General features: G+C 41.7%; 1 protein-coding gene across 12 annotated transcripts in view; it reads left to right on the top strand.

Moving 5' to 3' along the window:
* Nucleotides 1-26,041, top strand: part of LOC148657229 (microtubule-associated protein 4) — a 99,855-nt gene that overhangs the window by 66,422 nt on the left and 7,392 nt on the right. For 8 of the 12 annotated variants that reach the window (XM_088643193.1, XM_088643190.1, XM_088643194.1 and 5 more), the window contains 7 exons: nucleotides 8,997-9,250; nucleotides 10,440-10,673; nucleotides 14,448-14,634; nucleotides 15,350-15,424; nucleotides 18,018-18,292; nucleotides 19,028-19,099; nucleotides 20,787-20,879. In XM_088643193.1, coding sequence (XP_088499319.1) covers nucleotides 8,997-9,250; nucleotides 10,440-10,673; nucleotides 14,448-14,634; nucleotides 15,350-15,424; nucleotides 18,018-18,292; nucleotides 19,028-19,099; nucleotides 20,787-20,879 — 1,190 coding nt within the window. The remainder of the gene's footprint in view (nucleotides 1-8,996; nucleotides 9,251-10,439; nucleotides 10,674-14,447; nucleotides 14,635-15,349; nucleotides 15,425-18,017; nucleotides 18,293-19,027; nucleotides 19,100-20,786; nucleotides 20,880-26,041) is intronic. The other 4 variants (XM_088643199.1, XM_088643195.1, XM_088643196.1 and 1 more) reach the window with 4 other exon arrangements.

The following is a 26,041-nucleotide window of genomic DNA, read 5'->3' as shown; positions in this document are numbered from 1 at the left end:
TTATTAATAATTTCTGTTATTTTTGCTCTCTGCTACATGGCCATGGTCACCACTCATGTTCATTCATTTGGACATTCTGCCTCTTCTGTAGAAAACATAGCATTTTCAGATTTGTTTTTTTTATTGCCCCCTTGAATATTTCTATATCAGTTCAGTTGGTATGGATATATACAATGTATGTAAGAGTGTGCTGTAGGAGGCTGGTATTTATGTAAACCAGTGTACAGTTTGTTCCAGCAGTCCATTTTTGGAACTAGAGACTTTACAGTTTTTTTGACTATACACCACAGGACATACATACAAATACGTATATAAATATATAAATCACATTGTATGCTTGTATGTTTGTTCTTCACAGTGAACTGCCATGCGGTTTGGGCTGTAAGGTTCTTTGCATCCTTCTAGGATAGGCTCTAGACAGACGGCTTTCTGATGATGTCTGGATTAGTAACAAATCACAGTGTTATACTACATTTGACATTTGCAAAGCGTGTGGGGTCAGCAGTAGAGACTGGAGACACTGGGAGGCTGTCAGGACAGGCTGGGATTCAGGTGGTGAAATATTTTCCCCCATCTCTCGTCACTGGTGACTGCTGCCCTGACCGAAGCCTGATTATCGCTAAATGGTCTTGGTGTTCAGAGCCCGCGATTATGGGTCTGTGAAAGGGCTCTTTTGCTTTGATTAGGGAAGCTGCATCATGACCCAAATATGCCAGCTGGCTTCCTGCCCCCTTTGAGACTCTTATGAAAATTTACCCGTTTTACTTTTAAGATTTTGTTGCTGTGGATTGCCTGCATACTTCACACTGATTGACCTTGTTCTCCTAACGTTTTATGATAAATTACTGCAGTGCACTTTGACAATACTGCAATAACTATTCATTGGGGGTAGAATCACATCCCTTAAAGGGGAACTGCAGTCCCTATTTCTCAGACTGGTTGTTAAATCTCGGAAACAAAATAAATTCAGTTATGTTATAGGAGAATTTTACTAATTTCAAATTAGGCTCAAAATCGTGAACTTTCTCAAAGTACTGTAAGTCACTATGTTGTCATTAACTTGCATTCGAGTTCCCACGAATTGCAATGTGAAGTGGCCCTACCTGCTCGCTAGTCTCTGTAATGACTAATGTAATGTGATGTACAAGAGAATAATTACAGGTTGTGCAGCACACATCTGTGGCTTGTGGCTGTGATGGTTAAAGAATTGGAGTGTGAAGAAGGGGCACAGCTGAAACTTCCCATCGCCCACCAGGATGTGTCCTCCAGTCTGGCCTGGCCGGCTGGGCAAGACGGGTTGTCTCGCAGAGAGGGACGTCAGGGTCTGGATTTGGGTGTGGTGCAGTCGTACTGAGATGATGGCTGTTTGGTCAGAATCGAGACTCTGCGGATGTGTCTGCAGCCCTTTCAGAACAGAAGAGGGCTCCTATCCTCTCCTCTCTCTTCTGCTCTTTCTCTGCTCCTTCCCACTCCCCTCTCAGCTGCCCTGTGAGCAGTGCAGTGCTGGGTTATATAACTACAGACAGCAGACAGTGTGTCGGCTCTCAGTTACTTTCTGTCCACTTTCCCGTCTCCCCCTTGATCTTTTAACTGCTTTCTCTCAGATTAGACTAAATCAGGGAAACCCAGAGGTATGATCTTGATTGAATTGAGCTCTCAGACTCCCTGCAGCGTTGGCACATTACAGGCCTGGCTCAGAGTTTTCTATAAGATAAGCTCACTTTATTAGCCATATACAATTTCTTGTATTAGGAATTTGTCTTTTCGCATACCCCAGCTTGCTCTCCATGAGACACACAGGCACACAAACAGGGGTCTGAAGCTTGGGGATTCCTCTGCCGGCTGTGGGATTTGAACCGGCAACCTTCCAGCCACAGGCACAGATCCTTAGCCGATGTGGCACTGCTCTGCCTTAAAGTTTTGCTTTGCTTGTGTGTCGGGTATGACGAGAGTTTCTGTAATTTCACATGGTTTTAAAATTACTTATTTACACATACTGGTCCTGTTCAACTATAGCATAATAACACATCTAATCATACCATCAACATAAACACTAAAATACTCAGCAACCCCTGAAAAAATCTATAATATATATATATACAGTATACATGTTTTTAAATATGAATTTGTGTTGCTTTTAATTTTTTTTTTTAATTTTACATTTTAAAAACGAGGTCTGACTAGCACACTAAATGGATTTGACATAACTGTCCATGTATGCTGGCCGTGTATGCTGTCCATGGTCCTGACTGAGGCCTGTTCTCTTTGTACTACAATCACACATGTAGGATACCATTCAAGAATGATCTAAGGCTGCTTTAAGAGATGCTGTTTAAAATAGCATAACAGCATGAGACCGTTATGAAAGTTTCAATGCTTTACCTAGAATAAGGGCACATTCTGTTTAACAAGATAAACCCTGTGCTGTTCCACACAGGAACAGCAGCCAGGCAACACTGAGACATAGAGACAGGGAATGAGCAGTTTTGAGTTTTGTATAGTAATTTCATTCCCCACATTGATTATCCTTGATGGAAATGCATGTCCTTCTTTTTAAAGAACTTGTTAGACTATTTTTAATGATGTATTGCAGTGATGTTCTGAAGACTTGTGATGCAGTTCTACATCTAAAAGATGGTTCAGAAGCCGAAAGATCAAATCAAAGCGAATGCAAAATTGAGTAGTGGTTAACGCATAGAAAACAGTTGTGGTCTCTGGTTGGAGTGATGTAAACTTGTGAAGCATGCAAGTGAAATAAGAGGGTTAACAAAAAGTAAATGTAGGAAACTCCAACAATCATTGGACATTTTGAATATTTCTCAATCAATCTTTTCTCACACAATCTATCCATCTCTTTCTAGGCCTGCCTCTTCCTCTGTTACCTTCCACCTCAAATTCCATTACCCTCTTTGTTACTTCCTCAACGTCCCTCCTCATGATATGTCCATACCACCGTAACCTCGCCTCTCGCATCTTTCAAGCAGATGAGTGATATATTTTATGTGTGAAAGTCGTGTTGTACAGAGATTGGCTAAAGCGACTTGATATCTTGAACAAAGGAGAGAATGTAATACAAATGCTCAAATTCTTGAAAGGTAATAAAGTCAACCTAGCTTTATACTAGCACAATTGAAAGTGTATTTGTGATTGAGACCAGAATGTGCTTCTTTGTGAGGTGGTTCATGTCCATGAGCAGACTAACAAGGTGTGTTTTGAAGCCAGTTCTCTTTAAACAGTGGGATGAGATCCTTTAGTCATAAGAATGCTAACAACCAAATGAACATGATAAAATAGAATGGCCTTATCTCATTAGTAACTTATTAATTTGCCTCCTTGAAGCTTCCTTTAAGCTTTGTGGACCACATTTTCTAAACCACATTTTCTTCAAGACAGAAACTTTGAAATACTGAGTTGTGCACTGTCAGAAAGGAGATTTAGAGGAATGAGCTCAGTTTTGCAGCAATGCCAGACCGCCCATGGGAAACATCCAAAGACGAACCTTGTTGTAGCAATACAATCCCCAGGGTCTGTTCTTGTACTGCGAGTTTGAGAATTAGCAAAGCATTTCTGAGGTGAAAATCAAACTGGAATGAGATAAGCACGTGAGTGCTCACAAACTTTGCCATAGTGTCTCATTGTATTTGGTCAACACTGAAGAGTCCTGCTCTTTGTACTTACCAGCTGGCCCTGTGAGCTCAGAAACATTCCACAACAGGTTCATTACACTGCTTTAGCACAAGCCAGGAAATAGCACAAATGATCACTACTCATCACAGTAGTGTTTGGGAGGGGGTGGACAGGGCTTTTAATGTCAGGTTACTCTGGGAGGGGTTGAAGCCCGGCCCAAGTAGACACCGTGAGGAGGGCTTTGTCTGATTTTTTGGACCTGTGTGGGTGTGTATAATAGAGACCGGCCATCAGTCCCTTGCAATTTCATGTAGCATCATAGTGAGCGCTACTGCTTTACAGTGTCAGGAATCCATAGCAAAACTGCAATATATGAAAAAAAAACGGAAACTGACTGGGTGCCATTATGTTTCTGCTGTCCATTCTGACCCATGCACCACTGCCTCATCCCCAGATAACAGGGCAACTGTAAAAGCCTTTTGCTCTTGCCCAGCTTAAGATAATCTCTAGATCATTTAACAAATATTAACATAACTGAAATATTTTTTTTCCATATCTGCTTCGCCTCTTATGGGATATACGGTTTTAAGCTCTGAGATTGTGTCAGATAACTGAGTGCTAAGGGTTCTGGTGGAAACGTGTTCAGTGTCTCAGTGTTAGAATGCTGGTCTGCAGCGTGTTCAGTGTCTCAGTGTTAGAATAATGGCCTGCAGCGTGTTCGGTGTCTCAGTGTTAGGAATGCCGGCCTACAGCGTGTTCGGTGTCTCAGTGTTAGGAATGCCAGCCTGCAGCGTGTTCGGTGTCTCAGTGTTAGGAATGCCGGCCTGCAGCGTGTTCAGTGTCTCAGTGTTAGGAATGCCGGCCTGTAGCGTGTTCAGTGTCTCAGTGTTAGGAATGCCGGCCTGCAGCGTGTTCAGTGTCTCAGTGTTAGGAATGCCGGCCTGCAGCGTGTTCAGTGTCTCAGTGTTGGGAATGCCGGCCTGCAGCGTGTTCAGTGTCTCAGTGTCAGGAATGCCAGCCTGCAGCGTGTTCGGTGTCTCAGTATTAGAATGGTAGCCAGGAGCGTGTTCAGTACTAATTTAGAATATTGCGTACAGTTTGGTTTAAAACAAAACATATTGATACCGGGATCGTTCCCAAGAAGAGCACTGAGAGGCTAAAAGAACTGGATATTTTTAATCTTAAAAAGAGAATCAGCCTGATTCTAGTTGTCAGATTCTTCAAAGGCATTGACAACGTCAACATATTAAACGTATGATTCAACAGAGAAACATGAACCAGAGAACACAAGTGGAAATTACATCTCAATGCATTTGAAACTGAAAACAGGAAACACTTTGTTCCGCAAAGAGTTGTGGGAATCTGAAACAAGCTGCCCAGCCACGATTTTGAAGCGAGTACTTTAGGCTCATCATTGCCTAACAGGCTCGAAAGTCGAATGGGTCAATTATTTTTTTATTTTATTTTCAGCCCTAGAGTGCCAATCTGAAGTGTGTTCAGTGAACTTGGTGCAAAAGTGTGGAAGGCAATTTGATAAGTACAGTAACAGTTCATTATAATTGCTGAAATTTTTCACTCTTGGAGTGCATAAATGATATTTTTGTACAGAGAAAAGGACATTCTGAGTTCCTGTTCTGGTGGCCTGCAGCGTGTTCAGTGTCTCAGTGTTAGATTCAGTGCTCTTGATTTGAAACAAATCTGGTGGGTCCTGCTTCTTATAAAAGTGAACAGAGCTATAGCGGGAAAGTTAGGAGAACCTGCTGTCCTTGACACTTCAGTAGAAGCTACATTTCAGATGTTCTGTGGCCCTTCGTGTGGCTGGAGACTGGGTTCTGCACTGAGAAGTCATTAAGCTCGAGATCCTTCCATATTCAAGGAGAGATGCGAAAGAGGTGAGTGTTGAAGAAAGCTGTGCCTTTCATTATTCTAAATCTGCTAGGCATGATACCAAGGCATAAAAAGCATGCAGAAGTAAAGCTGACCTGCTTGTTTGATGATAACAGCACAGCTGCAGACAGCCTGAGGAGTCAGCACTTAGAATCTGGATGGTATGGATAACAGGAGCAGCAATAGCATTATTAGCAATGGTGAAAGGTGGGGGAGGGGTGGCAGTGTCAGAAGAGACACTGTTGAAACCTCAGTCCTGTTACACAGTTCACATGTGCTGTGGTAGGAAAAGCACACATGAGACATTTTCAGTACATCGAGTTTTGCTCTTGCGACAGACCAGAGCATTGCAGGGTTCTGTTCGCTCCCTGCAGCCAGTGTCCAAGAAGACGGTCTCTCACATCTTCACTTAGCTAGGGTCTAAGAAATAGACACGCTAGTCTGGATATGATCTTTCTACCTACTGTTTTGGAATGTGTGCTGCTTGGTCAGTGTGTACAGGTGGAGTTTAATCTTAGCAGGGCTGCAGTCATCGTTTCTGTCATTCTCTGTTCTGCTGCTCAACAAGCGATCAGATGTGACAGGCTTCTCAAATGGCTGCTGTCTTCTGCTATCTTCAGAAACAGCTGCTTCTCTGACTTGGCTCTGCCCCCTGGTGGTGATGTTGGTACTATACGCCTGTGTGTGCAGGTAAAATGAGCTCAGTGGGCCAGGTGAATGTCTTCCTATCTGCAGCCTTCATTATATTCTTATTCTTGTATAGGTGGTTAGGGTCTTCCGTGTAAGCTGCTTGTACAGCTGAAACGCAGCTTGGCTTTTTGTTTATGGGGGAATGGAATGAGCTTGTTTGTGTAGCTCCACCTTCCCTTTGGCCAGACTTACAGTTCAGTGCTCTTTGTGTAAATATTCAATAGGATTTATAGTAACCATGTTATTTGAAACAAAATCTACAAATTTGAAAAAAAGAGTAATTAGGGTCTAGGGGATATGAAAAAGTCTGTGAACCCCTAGTTTCATTAATTCAATTAAGGGTATAATTAGAATCAAATGTTTAAAAAATTAGGTAGATATTGGCAGTTACATGTGGAAGACCCCATCCTATATAAAGATCAGAAACATTTTGAATCTGATTTTCACCATACAGGTGTGTTTAAACAAGTCATTTCATGATCTAAGGAAGGATCGAAGGAAAAAAAAATATTGATGCTTATCATTCCGGAAAGTGTTATAAAACTGTTTTTTTTAAGCATCTGGTGTTCTGAGATGGTCTGATTAAAAACTGGAGAAATTTTAAAACCACAGTCACTGTACTTATTAGTGGCAATGGTCTACCAAAATCTATAGAATTGTGTGAAAAATCATCCATGAAATTACAGAGAATCCAGGAATTGTTGCCCTACCAAAGTTGTCCCAGAACTGGACAGATGAGTCATAGACAAAACTCTTCGTCCTCAATGAGAAACATTATTTTTGTCGAAAGCCAGACAGTGCTACCCAACAGAAGAAACTCATCCGAACAATCAAGCATGGTGCTGGAAGTGTGATGATTTGGGGCTCCTTACTGCCTCAGGAGCTGGATGACTTGCCATCATTGACACAGCCATGAATTCTGCATTGTACTGTATCTAATGATTCTAGAGGGGAATGTCAGGCCATTCATCTTTCAGCAAGAAAGTGATCCTAAACTTACAAGCAGATCTACAAAATAATGGCCACAGAAGCAGTAGTTCTGTGTTTTACAATGGCCTAGTGGCCTAACGTCATCGAAATGTTGAAGCAGGACCTGAAGAAATCTATCTGTGCAAGGCAGCCTTCAAATGCCTGTAGCTGTTGCTGTGTCCTTGTGTTCTGTTCCTAGCTTTTTGTCTGCAAGTGTCTAGCTGAACCCTGTATTTTTTAGGAATCTCTTGTGAGCCCTCATCACCTCAGGAGAGAGTCCAGCTTGATCTTTCAGGACAGAATGGGCCGTACAGCTCATTTTCCTGTCAGTTGTCAGCCTGACACCCACTGAATAGAATCACAAACAAGAGCTCTGCATGATGCTGGTTTTTCCAATTCTCCTGCAGTTGTATAGTGTCTTAGATTGATTAATGCACTACACAGGTGCGTTCGGCAGATAAATTAATAGGCCAGACGACAAGCAGAGACAGTTGAACAAATTGACTTTCGGCAATTAATAAGTACTTTGCAGAGTTTATGGTAAATCATGGTAAGTATGTAAGAGAAGTACAGTACAGTATATAAGTTATACCCAGCTCAGAGACAGATGATCTTGTCAAAGCCTGCTCACAGTAGATGTCAGTGTCTGTCCTCTAAGGCAGATATAGCACTTGTAGGGGACATAACCTTGCTCTTAGCTTTTTCTTTTTAGCCTGTAACCTCCTCTCAGCAGAGACAATATTTTCCTGACATTTCCTTATTGCCATGTATAGCTACACTACTGGAGTAAGTCATAGGGCATCAATGGGAATTTGTAGAAAATGTTGAGGACATAAAATTGGAGGCATTACGTCATTCAAAGAGTTATGTGTTTAGAGCTACCCAAGTATGTTACTACAGAGGTGAATGTACTGGGACCATTTTCATGAAACACACTAAGTCAAAAGACAACACAGTTACTGTAGTATGACCTCATTGCACATTAACATAGTCTTGGAAGTGTTGATGTGTAGACCTGATCGTGCTCTGGATAGACTGCTGTGGGATGTTCCGCTGCTCTTTCGGTGCAGCTTCGTGCAGATGGTGATGGTTGGCCAGTCATGGTTGTCTCAAATTGGTCTCAGTGTTTTCTTGAAGTTGTGCCATTGTAATCTTAGCACTGTGTGGAATGGCTCGCTGGAGCAGGGAAATTGATTACTTTTGTCCAGGTGTTGAGTTGTAGACTTACACTTGTTCCCCAAATCATTCTGCTACCCCACTGAACAAAATACTTCCCCACTTCACCCTGTCCTCTCAGTGAGATATGAATCTATGAAACTCTGATAGTTGCATTTTCATTGTGCATCTATATATACTGTATAATGCCATAATTCTTTGTAGGGAACTATAGTGAGGTTATTACATGGGTTGGGAAGAATGTTCTAAGGATTGGAAGCTGTTTTGCAAATGAATATGTAGACCACTATCTATTGCCTGTGTACTGTATGATGAATGATCTAATCTTAAAACAAATCAAGGTTGATGTTATGTAATTGGAAGCCATCAATTATTGGATGAAGAAGCTGACATCCACTTAGTCCAAAGCTGAAGCCCTCGTTTTAAATGTCCCTTGCTGTTTTCTCACTTTCAGATGGTGATTTTGTGTAGTATTGGAAATGACTGATTTCTGTATTGTCCCCGGAGAGGGACATTTACAGTACCATGTTTGTGTTGTGCAGGCACTCGCCAGTCCTGTCAAAGCTGGAATTGTCCCCTAGTGGTTTGATCATTCTCTTATGGTAAGAGAGTCTCGTCACTGAGCTCTGTCTTTTCTTTTCACACAGTGAAAGAAGAGAAGCCACAGACACCAGAAAACAAGCAGGAAAAGCCAGAGAAACAAGACAAAGCAGAAAAGGAGGAGAGTGCAGCCCAGAAAGCGGAGAAATCGGATAAGGCAGAGAAAGCCGAGAAACCGGTCAAGGTAGAGAAAGCCGAGAAAACGCAGAAAGTGGAGAAGGCCGGTAAAGCTCCAGCGACAAACGGAATAAGTGCTGCTCCTAACAAGATTCTTCCACCCAGTCCAGAGAAGAAGACCAAGGTAGGCTCTGTGAGGTGAGGGGTCACCACACTGATGCTTCATTAGCTGCATTTGCCTTGTCTGCTACTGTCTTGAGAGGGAAAGAGGCCCTGAGTTTAGGAATAACATGGGGTATACAGGGATGGTCAGTGTGTCGCTGTAAATGACAGTGTCTCGGTGTGGATGGCTGGTGTGTTGCTGTGAATGACGGTGTCTCGGTGTGGATGGCTGATGTGTCGTTGTGAATGACAGTGTCTCGGTGTGGATGGCTGGTGTGTTGCTGTGAATGACGGTGTCTTGGTGTGGATGGCTGGTGTGTCGCTGTGAATGACAGTGTCTCGGTGTGGATGGCTGGTGTGTCGCTGTGAATGACGGTGTCTCAGTGTGGATGGCTGGTGTGTCGTTGTGAATGACAGTGTCTCGGTGTGGATAGGCAGTTTGTCAGTATTTATGTATATCAGCATGGGTTTGTACTGTAAATTACTGTATATACAGTCAAACCATAAATTATTCAGGTGATACACCCCTGAAGAACATGTAAGTTGAAACAGCGTAACAGTGTAGCTTTGATTTTGAGGGTGTTATTGGTGGCAAGAATCCCTAATTTATAATCAAATCTGGGTCACAGGTCCATGTCCTCATATTTTCAACAGTCTTTTTTTTACATTACAGTCAAGCATTCAAATTGTATTGGCAATACATTGATGAAGCAATTCTGCCTTCTTTTCAGTTATCAAGGACTTTTATTTTCTAAGGTAATTAGACCTACAATACACACTCTTAGGCAGAGCATCACAAGATTTTTTTGATGCTATTTTCACAAGTGTTAGAGGATTAAATTAATCCTAAACAATGGAAATAGACTGCGTAGCAGATTTTGAATCAACTGCTCTACCGCAGGAGTGAAGCTGGGTTTCAACATTTTGAAAGATTAGTCACCAATCATCAGTAAATCATTATCAGCATAATTTTGAACCACTGTGATGGGGGTTTGACAGTATTAGACAGTATTAAATGTACAGTGTGTCTATAAAATGGTTTTCCGTGATTCTCAGGGCCTCTGATTGGCTCTCTAGTCTTCTGTGACAGCTGCTTTCTGCTGTTTTTTTTGTCATTTTGTTCTCTGCTTATGCTGCTTTGCCACACTGTCATATCATTACCTGTGTTTGTGTTATTTTATTTTTGTTTTTGTGTGCTTTCCATCTCCTAGCCTGCAGCAGGGGTAGCCGCTGCACCCTCTCCAAAGCCAAGCTCAGTCAAGGCAAGGCCCTCTTCCTTGGCTACCGGGGGTACTCCCAAACGCCCCACCTCTTCCTCTTCTGCCTCCACCCCTAGCAAAAAAAACCCTGGCACCACGGCAACCACCCCAACCACTAGCACTAAACGACCCACACCAGGGGCATCGCGCCCTGCTTCCACCACACCCCGTGAGGGAAAGGCCAAGGTGAGTTTCCCCTAAATTTCTTCCTCTCTTCCTGCCACCCTTTTTTCCAGGAAGATCTACTCACCCCCTTGCTCTTTTTTCCTCACCTCTGCAACTATATGCCCTGGGACAAGTCATACTGTATATAACTACAGTCTTTACCCTGGCCCACATAGTATCACAATCCAATTCTCAGCCTGTGAGCCTTTGCTCGCCTTTTACCCACTCTCTGCCCATCTATTCTTCCATGCCTCTGTCCCAAGAGCCCTGGAACTGCTGTCTGTTGTGGCACATAGTGAGTTTTCCTCCTTCCCGTCTTCTTTGATCGATCCCTCTCCCTACACAGAGGTTGCTGTTATCTGCGGGACACTCAACATGGAGTCCTACCTCACAGCTCTTCCCCCTGCCTCTCTGGAAAAAAAAACTGCCTCCTCCAAACACCCACTGTCAGAACTGTGATCCTGTGTCAATCATAAGAGCCTTTGGGCTACGAGACCAGCCCGACTTCCTCTGTCTGTCACTGTGTAGCGCCCATCCACTCTCCAATACTCGAAACGATCTTTCTGGAACAGTAACCCTTGATGAACATTTTTGTATTGTTGATAGCCTTATTTTAGTTGAGGTAAAATGTGAACAGGCAGAAGAAACAGTTGAAATAGTTTAAAATAATGCTATTCATTGCCTTTTTCCTAATCTTGTTTTTCTTGTCTCTCTCTTTGACAGTTTGTTTCATAGAAAAGCTTGTATTATAGGTTTATATTTTTATGTATTATTTTATATTTTACTATAATACCATGTCAGTGAAATGTTACACTTAACCTATAGTAATGTAAAGTAAATGTGAAGAAAACTCTGCTTTCCTCCACTTGTATCATGCTTTCACCTAATTTTATCACACTAGAGTATGATCATATGAAACAACTGTTATCAGTGTTTTCTGTTACAAATCATAACACCTTTATTGTTTTAACACCTTTATTGTCTATTGTAGTAAGGCTCTGTGAAAACTGTCCATTATTGTAATAGTGACAGCAATAATAATCCTTTATTTAACCAAATAAATCAATTGAGAACAGATTCTCATTTATAAAGATAAAATGGCTTAGAGGCTTAATCCAGTTGCATTGAAGTCAAAGTACTGAAAGAAAAAAAAGAGCAACAAAATATAAATCATATAGCAGGATTAACAGTTGCAAGTGTCAAGAAAGATTTAATCATAAAATTGAAAACCTCCTCAGATAGTCAGACAGTTTTCTGCTCAATTTGTAGAATAGTTCATTTAATTTCAGCTGCATAAGGAAATTACTTATGTAGATCCAGTGTGATAAAACTACAATATTTTAATTTGTAGGATGATGCCCAGGCAAACATTAGTCAGGTATCAACTTAGGGTCAGTCAGTCAATGAATAAAGAGAACAGTGAATACAGTAGAGGGCTCAGTGATTCATCTAATGGCAGTCAAGTGTAAGACCTCAAGTTACAGCAGTTTTAGATGCTGTTCTAAAAACCACATGACCACTGTCTGAGATAGGGAATTCAGGCATCTGAACTAGTGTATGTCAACCATGTATGTGTGTAAAACCAGACTTGTTGTGACAAAAGAACAAAAGTCTAGACTTGAGTCTTTACTTGAGTTTATCAGAGTGAATTTTAAATTTAAGTACTAACTACATGCCTTGATATTTATAAACCATGACTTGATCCAGTATAGTCTAACTTAAAGTACAACTCTAAACCTAAATTTCCTTTTTGGCAGTGTTTAACAACAGACACAATTCCTATAAGACCTTCTGATTTGTTTCTGAACTAGTTTGTACAGTATATTAACCATTACTGAATATAAAGTGGATTCACCTGCGTATGAGATGGTGTCACTGGTGTTGAGGTGGACATGAGAGCTGCCTAATAGTAGCCTGAGTGCTACTATTGATATAGATGGGGAACCTTGTGGGACTCCCTTAGTAACTGGCAGATATTATGCAGTTGTGCACACTGTATACAGTTTTGCAGATAATTTGTAAAAATGCAAGTTTGCATAGCAAGGCCAAAAATACAAGTTTTGGGATTAAAAATAGTAATTAGAAAAAATGTTTTAAGCTGCATAAGTATGATTTTTGTCGAATAGCTGTTATAATAACTTTAAGTAACTGGCAATTTTTAAGACTGCTGTACAACATCCATCCAGTTTTATGAGACAGATGATGCATCCAAAACAAAATCCAGACTTTGCTTTAGATTTATATAAATTTGTCCCAGAAATGAGCTTAACCGCTTGCCAAAAAGTTTTTTGTTTTATGTTTTTTGAAAGTCAAGGCAAATAGATATAGCAGTTAGGAAATTATTTTTTTATCCCCTTTGAAGAGAGACATAACAAGGGCAGACTTCCAGTCTGCTGGGATTTCAGCTGTTCAAAAGAGAGATTGAGTAAATGGGTCAACAAAGTGAATATTAGATGAACAGCATGTTTTATAAAAAATACCATATTTTTCTAAAAAAACATATATACTAACTACCATACCAATAACAGTTTTCTTTTGCATGACTAACAGTGTTTGTACAGGGCTAAACTGAGGGTCATCATGATGTTCTGATAGTAAATCTCATAGCTGGTTCTTGCTCATTGATGAGATTGAGAAAATAATATTTATTAAAATTCTAAGCTTCTTCAAGTGAGGAGACTAGGAGAATAATGAGAACATTTTTTCTCCAGTTTATTAAAACCAGATCATGTAGAAAAGTCCTGATACAATGTATGCTTAATGGCAAGTTTATATTGATAAATAAGACTGCAGGAACTAGAAAACTACAAGCTAACGATGTGTTTTTTATATAGCCAGCAGCCATATCACCCTGCATCTCACAACTGGCAACCCACTGAAGCTAAGCAGGTGTGAGCCTGGTCAGTAGTACCTGGATGGAGGGAAAAACTAAGGTTGCTGCTGGAAGAGGTGTTAGTGGGGCCTGTGTGGGTCCTAATGCCCCAGTATAGTGATGGGGACATTATACTGTAAAGAAAAGGTGCCGTTCTTCAGATGAGACATAAAACCAAGGTCTTGACTCTCTGTGGTCATTCAAAATCCCAGGGCGTTTCTTGAAAAGAGTAGGGGTGTAACCTCGGTGCTCCCTTACATTCTACCTCAGCTATTAGTTAATTCATTAGTCTGATTAAGGAGTGTAGTTGTTTGTCCCAGGCCTCAAACCAACCAATCCTTAAGATTTAATGTACAATTAATTCCAATACATATTTTCAAGCAGTATTGTTTAAACTTTAAAAAGGAGCTTATAATGTAGCTCACAGACAGCAAATATTTGGAAAAAATGGTTGGAAAAAGGCCTTTGCAGGTCTTTAGCACTGAGATGCTTACATTCACGTTGTGCAATGGAAATCTTATTTCTGCCTCTACAGCCTGAGGGGCTCCTCAACTTAAGACAAAGTCCCCCAGTTGGTACGGATATTCAAAAATACAACTATAAACTAACACAAGTATTTAGTAATGAGTAAAAATATAGAGAATATGAAAAATCTGGTTAGAGCTGAGGTTCTTGAAGGAAAGCTTTGTATTTCTTTAGTCATAACTGAGGGACTGAGAGGAGGAGGCAGTGTGCAATAAGGATTAGAGCTTAGGGGCAAGGATTTACAGTAGTTACGTTTGCCTGTGTGTTGGCAGTCGGTATTGCCCTGTGTGGCAAGAAGGTGCCCAGAAACATGAGTGCGTCTCCATGCTGGTCTCTGTGTCCCCGTCCCTCTCCCTCTCTCTGCTCTCCCACACACTTTTTCTCTCTCTCTTTGTCAGTTGCCTGAAAGTCGCAGTCCAGAAAAGCGCCCACCAGTACCCAAAGCAAGCAGTGCTACTCCCTCAGCCAGAGCTCCACCAGCGAAGAACACCTCTTCAACAGCCCCATCCAAATCACCCGGGGCTCCCCGGGCCCTAACAGTACCTAGGACCACCGCCAGTGCTACCCCACCCCGGCGCCCCACCTGTGAGTGACCACAACAAACTCGAGCGCTCACCTCTGACCTGACACACACACATGCACTTTTCTGAGTGACACATAGAATCTGAGGATGTCACACACTGATACTGTCAGCCTATGCCAAATCTCAGGAGTTAATTGGGTACTATTGGCTCTATTCAGTCCATACCAAGAAAATACTTATTTAATGTTCATTTAATGTTAGCTGTATTTGAATGTTACTGCATGACCTTTATAATGTTTCTGTAACTTATTCTGATAGGCAAATTGCAAATGATTAGTTCCAGTATTCATTTTAACATCTCTCCATGTATTTAAGTAGGCTGAAGTAGTTCAGGTGGGTACCTGCATCAGCATGCGTAGGCTGCAAAGGAACAAGTAATAGGTTTATTCCAAAACGTTGTTTCGTTTCTTCTCTTTTTAGCATGGAATAAACCTTTACTTGTTCCTTTAAGTAGGCTAGCTTTGTAGATGGATACACATGCTATCTGCTGGGGTGTAGCACCCCGGTGAAGGTTAGAAGTGTTAACTCTCTGCTGTACCTTGAAAATGTAGGGGTATGTGAGTGAGCGACTACCTCTCCTCCCGAGCTGACACTGAAAAAAGACACTGCTGTTCTACCCTCCCCAATTGTTCCTGTTGTACTAATACCTCCAATTTAAACGTCATAGTCTTAAAAAAGTTGAATAGGTGAAGCAGTGATACTGTCTCTCCTCTGCAGCCATCAAGACTGAAGTCAAGACTGATGCCAAGGCTGGAGAGGTTAAGAAGCCTAGCACCTTGAAAACACCACCAGGTAACACCCCTTTTCACTGGGCTTTTCTCTGCTTGTGAAATGCACAGTTCTAGGAATACAAAAAATTAACCACAAAAGACTGAGATATGACTTATTTTTTGGTAAAAATATAAATCAATGCCTTTTTCTTGTAAAGTATTAAGCTTTTATTGAATTCTCTTAGGAGACATAAAAGGCAAAGCAGCTGGATTTCAAAGATAAGACTAGCAAACGCCTGTAGGAGCTCATACCTTAGGTCTTTTGGCCGCTTCAGCTGGAGTTTCAACCTGGAGTTTATACACAGGCTCCCTCCAGTGGACAGTATGAGAAATACAGGCTTTATAAAAGCAGTGAAGACTGTTTCTAGTTTCTTTTAAGATTGTGAGTACTTTGAAATGGGCACACTTGTAGCTTCCTAAAAGGTATTCACTACTTCAGAGGAAAGAAGGAAAATCTTCACTTGTCACCGAAGTGCAGTGGTTTTCAACCTTTTTTATGAGATCAATCCCTGTTCTTATTTTCTGGAATGTGTTTCTGTAATGAGCCTGTTCCTGCTGCCACATAAAGCACAACCATCCTGAACCCAGGTCAGCCGTATCACTTTGCCAGTGTTAGACAGCAAGAGTAAGGGAGAATGCAAAGACTGCCACTTTGTTGCCTGATCTCATCAGATCTCACATGCTAAGTGAGGCTATACCTCACTTAGCCAGCAGCCATATCACCCTGCAACTCAAGACTGGCAACCCATTGAAGCTAAGCAGGTGTGAGCCTGGTCAGTACCTGGATGGGAGACCTCCTGGGAAAGTCTAAAGTTGCTGCTGGAAGAGGTGTTAGTGGGGCCAGCAGGGGGCACTCACCCTACGGTCCATGTGGGTCCTAATGCCCCAGTATAGTGACGGGGAACCTATACTGTAAACAGGCTCCGTCCTTCGGATGAGACATAAAACCAAGGTCCTGACTCTCTGTGGTCATTAAAAATCCCAGGGCGTTTCTCGAAAAGAGTAGGGGTGTAACCCCGGCGTCCTGGCCAAATTTCCCATTGGCCCTTACCAATCATGGCCTCCTAATAATCCCCCTCTATGAATTGGCTTCATTACTCTGCTCTCCTCCCCACTGATAGCTGATGTGTGGTGAGCGTTCTGGTGCACTATGGCTGCCGTCGCATTATCCAGGTGGATGCTGCACATTGGTGGTAGTGGAGGGGAGTCCCCATTACCTGTAAAGCGCTTTGAGTGGAGTGTCCAGAAAAGCGCTATATAAGTGTAAGCAATTATTATTAATTATTATTATACCTGAAACCTCTTAATATCTTTTTTTGTAGTTTGCTGTTTAAAATCTTCAGTATCTTGCATTATTGATTTTAAAGTTACATTATAGTCTGGCCCTTATCATCAGGCATAGCTTTCAAGCAGAAAAGAGCTGCACAAACTCTTTCTAAACCATCGTGGTCAATTTGTATAGGGCTAAAATCAGAACTTATTTTAGTGGAGGTGCTGAGGATCTCCAAAGCAATGAACTGGGGTGAAAAGAAATGGATGATTGACACAGGACTGAATTTCACCTCTATAAATAATATATGGCCCTTTCTGTTTCTGTAATTCCATTTTCAGTTTCTGTTAAAGTTGTAATTCTCTAAGTATAACTTTCGAAGTCCTTTGGCTATGACTTGCCAGTGCTCGTCACAAAACAGTCAGTTCAGTATGGGAACCTACTCAGTCAAATTGTACAGCTGCAGCTCTGTTCTAGAGACCCTGCTGTGTCCAGATCCAGCAGTAGGAAGCTCTGTTTTGAAACTACGTATATTCAGTGTTGTAGAATAGCAGGACACTGTAGTTTTGTTGTACTTGTAGAATGGCACTGAAAATGTTTGTTTTCCTTTAAGTTTCTCTTACTTACTCAGTGTAGTAATGCGAGGATTTTAATATACTGTAAAAGTAAACTGTTAGGAATCAATCAAACATAATAGTTTATAGTCTCACACATGGATTCTAAATATACAATGTACAATTAATTGATATAACACCAAAAACATATAACAACGTGGTTGAGAAAGACAGAGTTGCCAGGTTAGTTAGAGAGAGATGAAGAGCCCGTGAGTTAATCAATGGTTCGACATCACCCGCTGGTGTTGGGTTGAGGGTGTTATCAGGTATAGTCCTGGTACGCACCTTACGGGTCCCCTATTGGTGGATCTTCCTTTGGATGATGAACAGCGACCTCTGATCCATTGTCCTGGGTAGAAACAGAGGGCGCTCAAAGGATCCCATCTGCGCTATACGCCTCAGCTTTATGATGTCTCTTATCAGAGGGGCCTCTCAGCCACATTCCTTTATATTTACTGAGGGGCTCAAGCTGCTTGGTCAAGGCACAGACAATTTGAAATCTTTAAGTGTTATAATATGCCTGGCTTCTATACCAGCATATCTTATGTAGCCACCAGTTTTAAAAGCGCAGATCTAAGGGAAGATTAAATGGGGTGGGATTTACATATTTGATTGAGTTTGTAGTTGACGAGACTGTAAACAAATCGATTGTTAATAAGGCTAGGCAGCTGGTCCGTGCGATGGTACAGTTCTGAGCTGTAACTGACTCGGAGTCTCTTTCTCTTCCCTAGGTGACTCCACCCGTCCCAGGACCACCCCGACCAAGAGCAATGCCACCACCCCCAGCACCCCTGGGCTGACTCCTGCTCCGCGTAGCCGCACCCCCAAAACCCCCACCACCGCCTCTGCCGAGAAGAAGCCAGCCACACCCCGAGCACCCCCTAAAACTAGCCCAGCTCCCCGCACGCCCGTGCGGCCTGCCACAGCCCCCACACACGACATCAAGAATGTCCGCTCAAAAGTTGGCTCCACCGACAACATGAAGCACCAGCCTGGAGGGGGAAAGGTAGGGCCCTTTCTGCAGCAGGGCGTCTGTGTCTCTCCTATTGGGCCTCTGCTGATTTGTTTTATTTCAGTGCAGAAGGATTGTGTGTTAATTGCATCACTGGACAGTTAAAGCTTTCTGCAGTGAGTACACCCTACTTTGTGGAACTCAACTACATTACGGTCAACAAGCAGGCTTATCCAGTATTACAGTATGTTCCACATCACCTTGAACAATATATTACTGTCTCTTATTGAGTTTGGACCTATTGTTATGATGTGTTATTACTCTGTGTTTTACCAAAACTTACCAAGTGCTGGGTGGTTGTTGAGGCCTGGCATGACCAGTTCTCTCATGCATCTGTCCTGTTATCACTTCAAGAAGGGGCGTCAGTCGCTGTCCTAGCACCCTTAACAGCAGCAGGTGCTGTGTCCCAAGGGTGTAGTTTCTGCACGGCCTCTGTCTTCCCCTCTCATTATTTTCCTTTTTATAATCCTTTTGTCAACCCCAGTCTTTCCTCCATTATACGTCCCTTCACCTTTCTTTCTCTCCTCTTCTGTATTGCCCCCCCACATGCTGCACCCCCTCCTCTTTCTCTGTTACTGCCATTTTGTCTTTCTTGCCTCTCCCTGTTTTTGCCCTTCTTCTATATTGCTGATCTGACTGCTCTCATGTGTATCGCGCAGTTGTTGCCCTTCTTCTGTAATGCCCTTCCTGCCCCCCCCCCCGGTCTGATGGGGGTTGTTGTCTCCTCAGGGTTGGGCAGGGCAGCGAATGGTGTCTGCCCCTGTGTCGCGGGGTCCCCAGAAAGAGAGCAGCCAGGGGACTGTGAGTTCGTCTCATCACCACCTCCCTGTCATCTTCAGCTCTCTCTTCTAAACTGTCTGCTGTTCCCTGTCCCTCCAGCCATTCATTGCTCTCTCCGCTCTATTTATCAGCTGTGTCTTCCTATTAGTGTTTCTGCCTGCACTCTGCAGACACACCTCTGCCTCAGCCTTTCTTGATTGCAATCTCTTTACTTCTCAAGCTCTCTTTTGCTCTGCATTTTATCTTCTGACCCTCGGAGAATCTCACATGCTCTTCTGACACCCCCCTTGCTTTGCGTCTCTTCAAAACCCGCATCATATCTGAGCTCGTCATTTCTCTGACTCTCATTATTTCTCATGGACTGTCTCCAAATCTCCCTCTGCATGTCTCTAGCAGTATTGTTTTCTCATTCTCCTGTATTGTCTCTCTATATGGTTTCCTTATTTGTCTCTGAACTGTCCTTTCCTGAATCTTAATCTTCCCTTTCTGTCTCTGTTGGGTGCTCATTGTCATGTTTCTGCATTCCCTTTATTTTTTTATTTCTCTTTTCCTCACAATATTTTTGATTTACTCTCAGAAAGGATGTTTAGTTTTTCACCCCTTCCTACTCCATAGGTGGAATTCACAGAAAGACACTAAAACACACAGTTGTGTGACAGCTGTGCACACCCTCTATCACAGACTCTACCAGATGCATTGATGTAGACATGGTAGTAGACACTCACAGGGGTTGTGACGCACATAATGGATGCCATAGTGGCAACAGATGAATGAGGTGCCCTGTTTTTAGGAATGACAGTCAGAGCCAAGCCAAGCTGTTTTAAACAGTGGCTGTGGAGAGAGAAGAAGAGAAAACACGGGTTTTCACAGCAGTCTTTACCTGCAGAAAGTCAAACACCTATACTGTATGCCACTATGCTGCAAGTTTGCTCTGTCCCAGGACGAACCGCCTGACACCATGCATGATACTAGTAACACTTAACTACTGTAGCTGAGAGGGAAATGAGTGAGTGAGAGAAGGAGCATTAAGGAGGCAGAGGACCTAGAGAAAAGAGGTAAGAGAGAAGGAGACGGACAGGTAGACAGAACAGAAGTGGCAGAAGTGAGTAGATGTGTTCTCCTGTTTGTGGAGAGACATGTGAAGTAAGGTGACAGTGAGCCCCCACAGCTCTGAATTCAAATTAAAACCTGTGGCCCCTCTGCGAGTTTGTAGAGGGTGAAATGCTGGGGATAGAGGGGAATATTTTGTATGTGTTTCTTTATTTTCTATCTGTAAATCCCCTGAGGTTTCTGGTGGCAGAGAAGAAGACCATCATTGACGCATCTTATACTGTACCAAGTAGTGTGTTTTTATTATTATTAATAATAATACATTCCAAATGTAATTATATCATTCAGCCTATCTGACCTATTTGACTTCTGATGTTTTACATTAAACAAATTAAAGGCAATAATAATGACGTAAAATCAGCAATGGTTTGATGTTAGTAGGTAAAAGAAACCACTCCCACACACCAAGAATTTGCCTCCTGGAGTCCGTCCGATGGTCCTCTGACCGTCTGAGTGGTATGACTGTGCGCGTGGTGTAGCTGAATGAGTGTTTCAAGCCTGTAGAAGCTTTCTGCTCCCTCAACTGTCACTCCCCCCTTCTAACCTCCTGCCCCGCCCGGTGACCCCATATCCTCTTTGCTGTGCTGCTCTGTTGTAGGTTCAGATAATCACCAAAAAGCTGGACTTCAGCCATGTCACCTCGCGCTGTGGCTCCAAGGACAATATCAAGCATGTGCCTGGTGGTGGGAATGTAAGTATGGGGATTCCCTGGCCCTCACCTCACTTCCATCTCGCAGCCCTCAGGAGATTGGTGTGGCAATGTTTGCACTTCTACCAGCGTTCCTCTGACTCGGCTCCTCTGGAGCTGTGGTAGCAGGTTTAATTCATCTCTAGGGAAGGGTTACATTGGTCCAGTTAAGAAAATTAGGTCAGTGAACTCAAGTGGAATGAATGCCAGCCAGCCTGTGCCCTTTTGAAGGGTTGTCTCTTTCCTAGCTTTTAAGACGTGAATGTCTTGTCAAAACATTTTTTTTTATTTTTTATTTGAGTTATTTCCTAATTAAAATTGTCTTATTGAAGAAACCCTTGAATTATACAGTACATTTTTTTTCTACTACTCAAGAAATAACCCTGTTGCTGAGACATACAACAGACCAGTGTTTGCAAAATCTTTCCAAATTTGTTCTTGCCAGCATTGATGTGGTAGATGGCAGAACTGCCTCACAAACACAGGGTCCTGAGCTTCATTCCAGCTTCTGGTACCTCTCTGGGAAGAGTTTGCAAGTTCTGTCAACATCCTTATAGATTTGTGCCAGGTGCTCTGGTTTATTCCCATCTCCTAACGACATGCAGTGAAGGTTGATTGGCTACAGTACAACTTGATGGCTGTGGGATTATAGAGAAACAGGACCATATGAGCTTTATGTGTCAAGCCCCCCCCCCCCTATTATCTGTGGCTTTGTTGAGGTTCTGATTAATTCTTGCCCTCCAGTAGTTGTCTAAAAAGCTTTTCACCAATTAACGAATATAGCTGAGAATGTCTGAGTTTCACACTGTAAGTGTTCTTAGTTCTTAAATGAAATAACCTGTTGCTCTTCCAAAATATAAGCCAATATGAGCGAACGTTTGAAGCTCAGTACATGATATGCTAATGCCATTTTGGAATCCCTTTCAACTCACTAAGAGCCAAAAAGGGAAAAACTAAAGTTTGAAATAAAAGGTCATCTTCAACAGAAGCTGTTGGGCAACAAGAGCCTCAAAGACTATGATTGAAGAATTCTGTAGTTAGCTTAGTTTCTGGCTTTTACTATGCTACCTTGTGATTTTGCCGTGAATAAAATTATCCATTATCCAACTACACGGTGCTGCTGTGTTAGATATTTAGTGTGGCTTATCATGATCTAGTGTAGTGAAACATTGAATTTGAAGGTCCTTAGAAGGTAAATTACTTGTGGTTGTGGTAGAAGTGCAAAATTACCATTACAATACATCCTGGTGAGCTTTTGTAGAGGTGCATCTATTAGAAGCCCCTGTAAAGGAGTGAGTGAGAAGCTCATCAGGGGTGGGTTAATGCCCACTATCTGTGCAGATCACATTTGCTATTCTCTCAACTTTTCAAACCATATATAGTAAAAATGATATTAATTGCATTTTAAAACATTTTGACTTCAGTCTTATGATCTGACCCCTGTTCCAGTGGAAGTGAGGTCCTCCCTAGTAACATTTCCTTCTGTAACTGTCTAGCTATTGACAGTCTGTATTATCTTCGCTGTAACCTACTTGCTGTTTCTGAGCTCTGAGCTGACTGCTTGTCTCCTGACTACATGTGCTCTAAACCATTTATGACTGAACTGTGTCCTATCTTGTCTGTATTGAAACCTCTAGTTGTTGCTGTTGTCTGACCGGACTGTTCCCTGACTGCTTGTTCTGTTTGTGGTCAAACCCATTTGTTGTTTCTGATCTCTCAAAGCTGTGCTGTCTCCTGTCCTGCTCTCCAGTCTGTTTTTTGTGATCTCCCTGAGTTATCCTTCCGGTCTTTACTGCCTGTGCTCTAACCTGCATGCTCACTGCTGCCCAGCTATGCTTGAGCAGTCTGTGTCTTGTCTGCCTGTGCTGTCTGTTCTTTAAACATGCATGCTGTATGCTGCCCAGTTCTGATTGTATGCTATGTCCCTCCTGCTGTTTCCCATTTTCTGTCCTGCAGTCTAACTTGCTTCCTATTACTAATCTGTCAGAAAGCACTTTCTGGCATGCTTGTTGTGCCCCATTTCTTTCAAAGGAAAGACTTAACTCATGCAAAACATTTAAACTGGTTTATTAATAAGGTTACAGTACATGACGTTCTCATTAAGAAAACACTGAATCTGTGATGTGTTGCAAATATAATGGTGTTCTTAACAGCCCTGTTAGTTCTCTCTCTTTCTTGCAACTTCTATCATTTTACTGCAGAGAGCACTGCCACTCCAATCTGCATTCATTTTGCTCAGTCATAGAGATCAACAGTATACAGACACACAACCCTGTTCTCCTGACTCGTGTGAGGCCCACGTACTGTACAGTACAGGGCTTGTTTTGACTGTGGCACACTCTAGTGGGGATTCTGTTTCTGGACTGAATTAAGAAAAGGACAAGGCAAATGACGTGCACTTCTTTCTTAAGAATTGTCCCTCTGTATGATTTCAGTCAAACCTTATCACCCTTCAAAAAAACATTATTTTCAAGATGAAAAGTATTTCTGATATTATTCTATAATAATGCAGCAGAGATAAGTAATCAAGCACACAATGTTTCTACTAACACTGTAACTCTAAAAACACCATGAGCTGCAAGCGGCTTGTGGAAACCTGTGTTTATAAAGTGCTATACTTTAATACCCTTAACTATTTTCTTGCGGTACTTGTCCAAATGAATTTAATAATTAGCTAACAGGTCTGCACTACTCTGTGTAGCTCTTAGGGTACCTCTGGTTTTATCATAGTAGGAGCATCCAGGTCCAGGGTAAGCCAATCCAGTCCTAGGGTACTGTATCTCCCTGCCAAGTGTCCGTGGCAGTGTGGCTCTGGTGTTACTTACAGTAAATTGCATCCCACACTAATCATCTGTGATGACCATATCACAGGAAAGCATTGTGTTTTATATTGTTGCAAATAAGGGATCTAACTATGAAAGTAGTAAGGTGTAATAGTAATAGGTGGTGTGAATAATTTAGTAAAGGGAGGTTACAATTATTAGAATCAAAATATCTAATCAGGTCCTGACACTAGCCAGTTTTGCAAGAATAATTACAAAGATGAACAATCATACTTGTTGTGCAGGAGTACCAAGCATTCAACAGTGTTTTTTTTTTTGTTTCTCTGGTACGGTGTTGTAATAAATAACCAAGTGACAAAACTTAAAAAGGACAAATATCCATTTACACTAAATTAGAGATAGACAAAGTTCAATACTCCTATGTACAGATATTTAAAAATCTGTTTATCGAAGTTTTGCTTACTGCATAAACATAAAATTGGCAAACTGCATAAGGAAAATAGGGAATCTGTCTGTCGTCCAGTGAAAGAGCCTACTTGGGATGGCATTTCTCTCTAAACCAGATGCTAAATAAATGGAAACCTATGGTCCTATTCAAATTCATTTATCACTACCAAAAGGAGAGATCTCTCTAGCCTGGTGGCTACCACAGATAGGAAATCAGTAATTCAACAAATATAAAATAACAGTCCCTTGTTTAAGGCATGGTGTCAGTTTCTTCAGTGCTCTGCAGTTCTGGTCTGTGAAGGAGGAATCAACCTCACAGCACAGTTTTCTTCCAGTCTGGCTTTTGTTTCCTTCTGTCCTCTATTATTTCCATCCCCTTCTCGATATGCACTTTTATGTCATGGAGTTCATTATGCCTCAGTCCCTTCCCCCATGAAGGCTGACTTACAGTAAGGGTATACTGTAACTGCAATTGTTTTTTTCTCAGAAATTAGTATAATGGTCTGACTATGTCTGACATCCAAAGACCAAAGGGCAGTTATACAAAAAGCAAAGAAGGCCCTTTGATTTAATTTACAGAATAAGATACTATAATGTGAAATTGAAACTTTTGGATAACTCTAAACTCACAGCTGTCTATTAATTTTTAAAGAAGTACTAAATCTTATATTTAAATGTAAGCCCATTGAGTGAATCTTTGATGATGTGCTGCACTCAGTGCTGAAGTCTGTTTTTAAAGGTGCATTTAAATTGTAATAGGTCCTTCAATGCACTGAAGCAGTAAAATCCACCCATCCAGGTGGAAGAAATAGAAAAAAACTGCTGCTAAAACAGAAATTATCCAATTTGTTGTGCCTAAAACAACAAATATTAAATTGTTTTTATATTACAGCCACACAACTTACAATCTGTTGTTTTATAATTTACCTGAGAGTTTTTGAATATTCTGATTAAAGATTTGAATTGCATTTTTTTCATATGCAAGCTGAGCAAGTCCTTTACTGTACATCAACAGCAGAATCAAAGATTATGTGACAGGCCCCGCACAGTTATGTTCACCTGTTGCCAGATTTTTGCAAAGCCTGCCAAGTGGTTGATTAAAATCCAAGTTTAGTAGCCAACATGTAGCAGTTTTATAGATTAAGCATAACAACTTTCCAGACATTGCCGAAAAGCTCATACTGTAATTGCAACAAAACAGTGTTTGATAGCTGTTTTTTTAAGGTTGCCACTATTGTTATCTGTGACCCATTAACAGTGTCTAAACAGTTCAAAACAGTAATGTCATGGACAGAGCTTGATTGATCATATGATAATGAGGGAGGCCTAGCATTGCATTCTGTTGAATAAAATTTAGAGATAATTCAGTATGTCTCCAGGAACTACACTCTGACCAGAGCCAGAAAGAAGGGGGAGCATATTGTTTTACTTGGTGGGGTTTGCTCATTTGCTCTTGGCTGACATTTTGTTTTAACAGGCTATTGTAGCCATTCTGTAGTAATGAACCAAAGTGCCAAATGTGATGTTTCTGGAGGAAATCTTGTAAATGTGAAGTGAGACATTGCATAAAAGCATCTCTTGCAATGAACTTCGATCTTGCAGGCATTAGGTATGAACACATAGTTGGAGCAGGTATGAAATGAACAACATTAAAGAGGTATTGACATTAGTGAAATCAGTGCAACTGGTAAGAGTCTGAAACAGTAATGGTAATATGTTGCAGAACCAGTGATCTAACATTTTTTGACAAAGTAAAGGGACTTTGGCCTACGTTCCTTCATCACAGACATGTAGAGTCTGTGAAATTAGACATCAGAGTCTTTACACTTCAAAGTATTTGTCAACATTAACAAGAATGGGGAAGATAAGGTCCTAATTAGGACACTGAAGCAGAGGTTGGGGTGTGAATGGAGATCGATTATGATGTTAGAAGAC

The sequence above is a fragment of the Lepisosteus platostomus genome, chromosome 8 (genome assembly GCF_059453375.1).
Source record: "Lepisosteus platostomus isolate fLepPlt1 chromosome 8, fLepPlt1.hap1, whole genome shotgun sequence".
In the NCBI taxonomy this organism is placed as follows: domain Eukaryota; kingdom Metazoa; phylum Chordata; class Actinopteri; order Semionotiformes; family Lepisosteidae; genus Lepisosteus; species Lepisosteus platostomus.
Note: the sequence above shows the minus strand (reverse complement) of the source record. Positions and strands in the feature narration are given on the sequence as shown.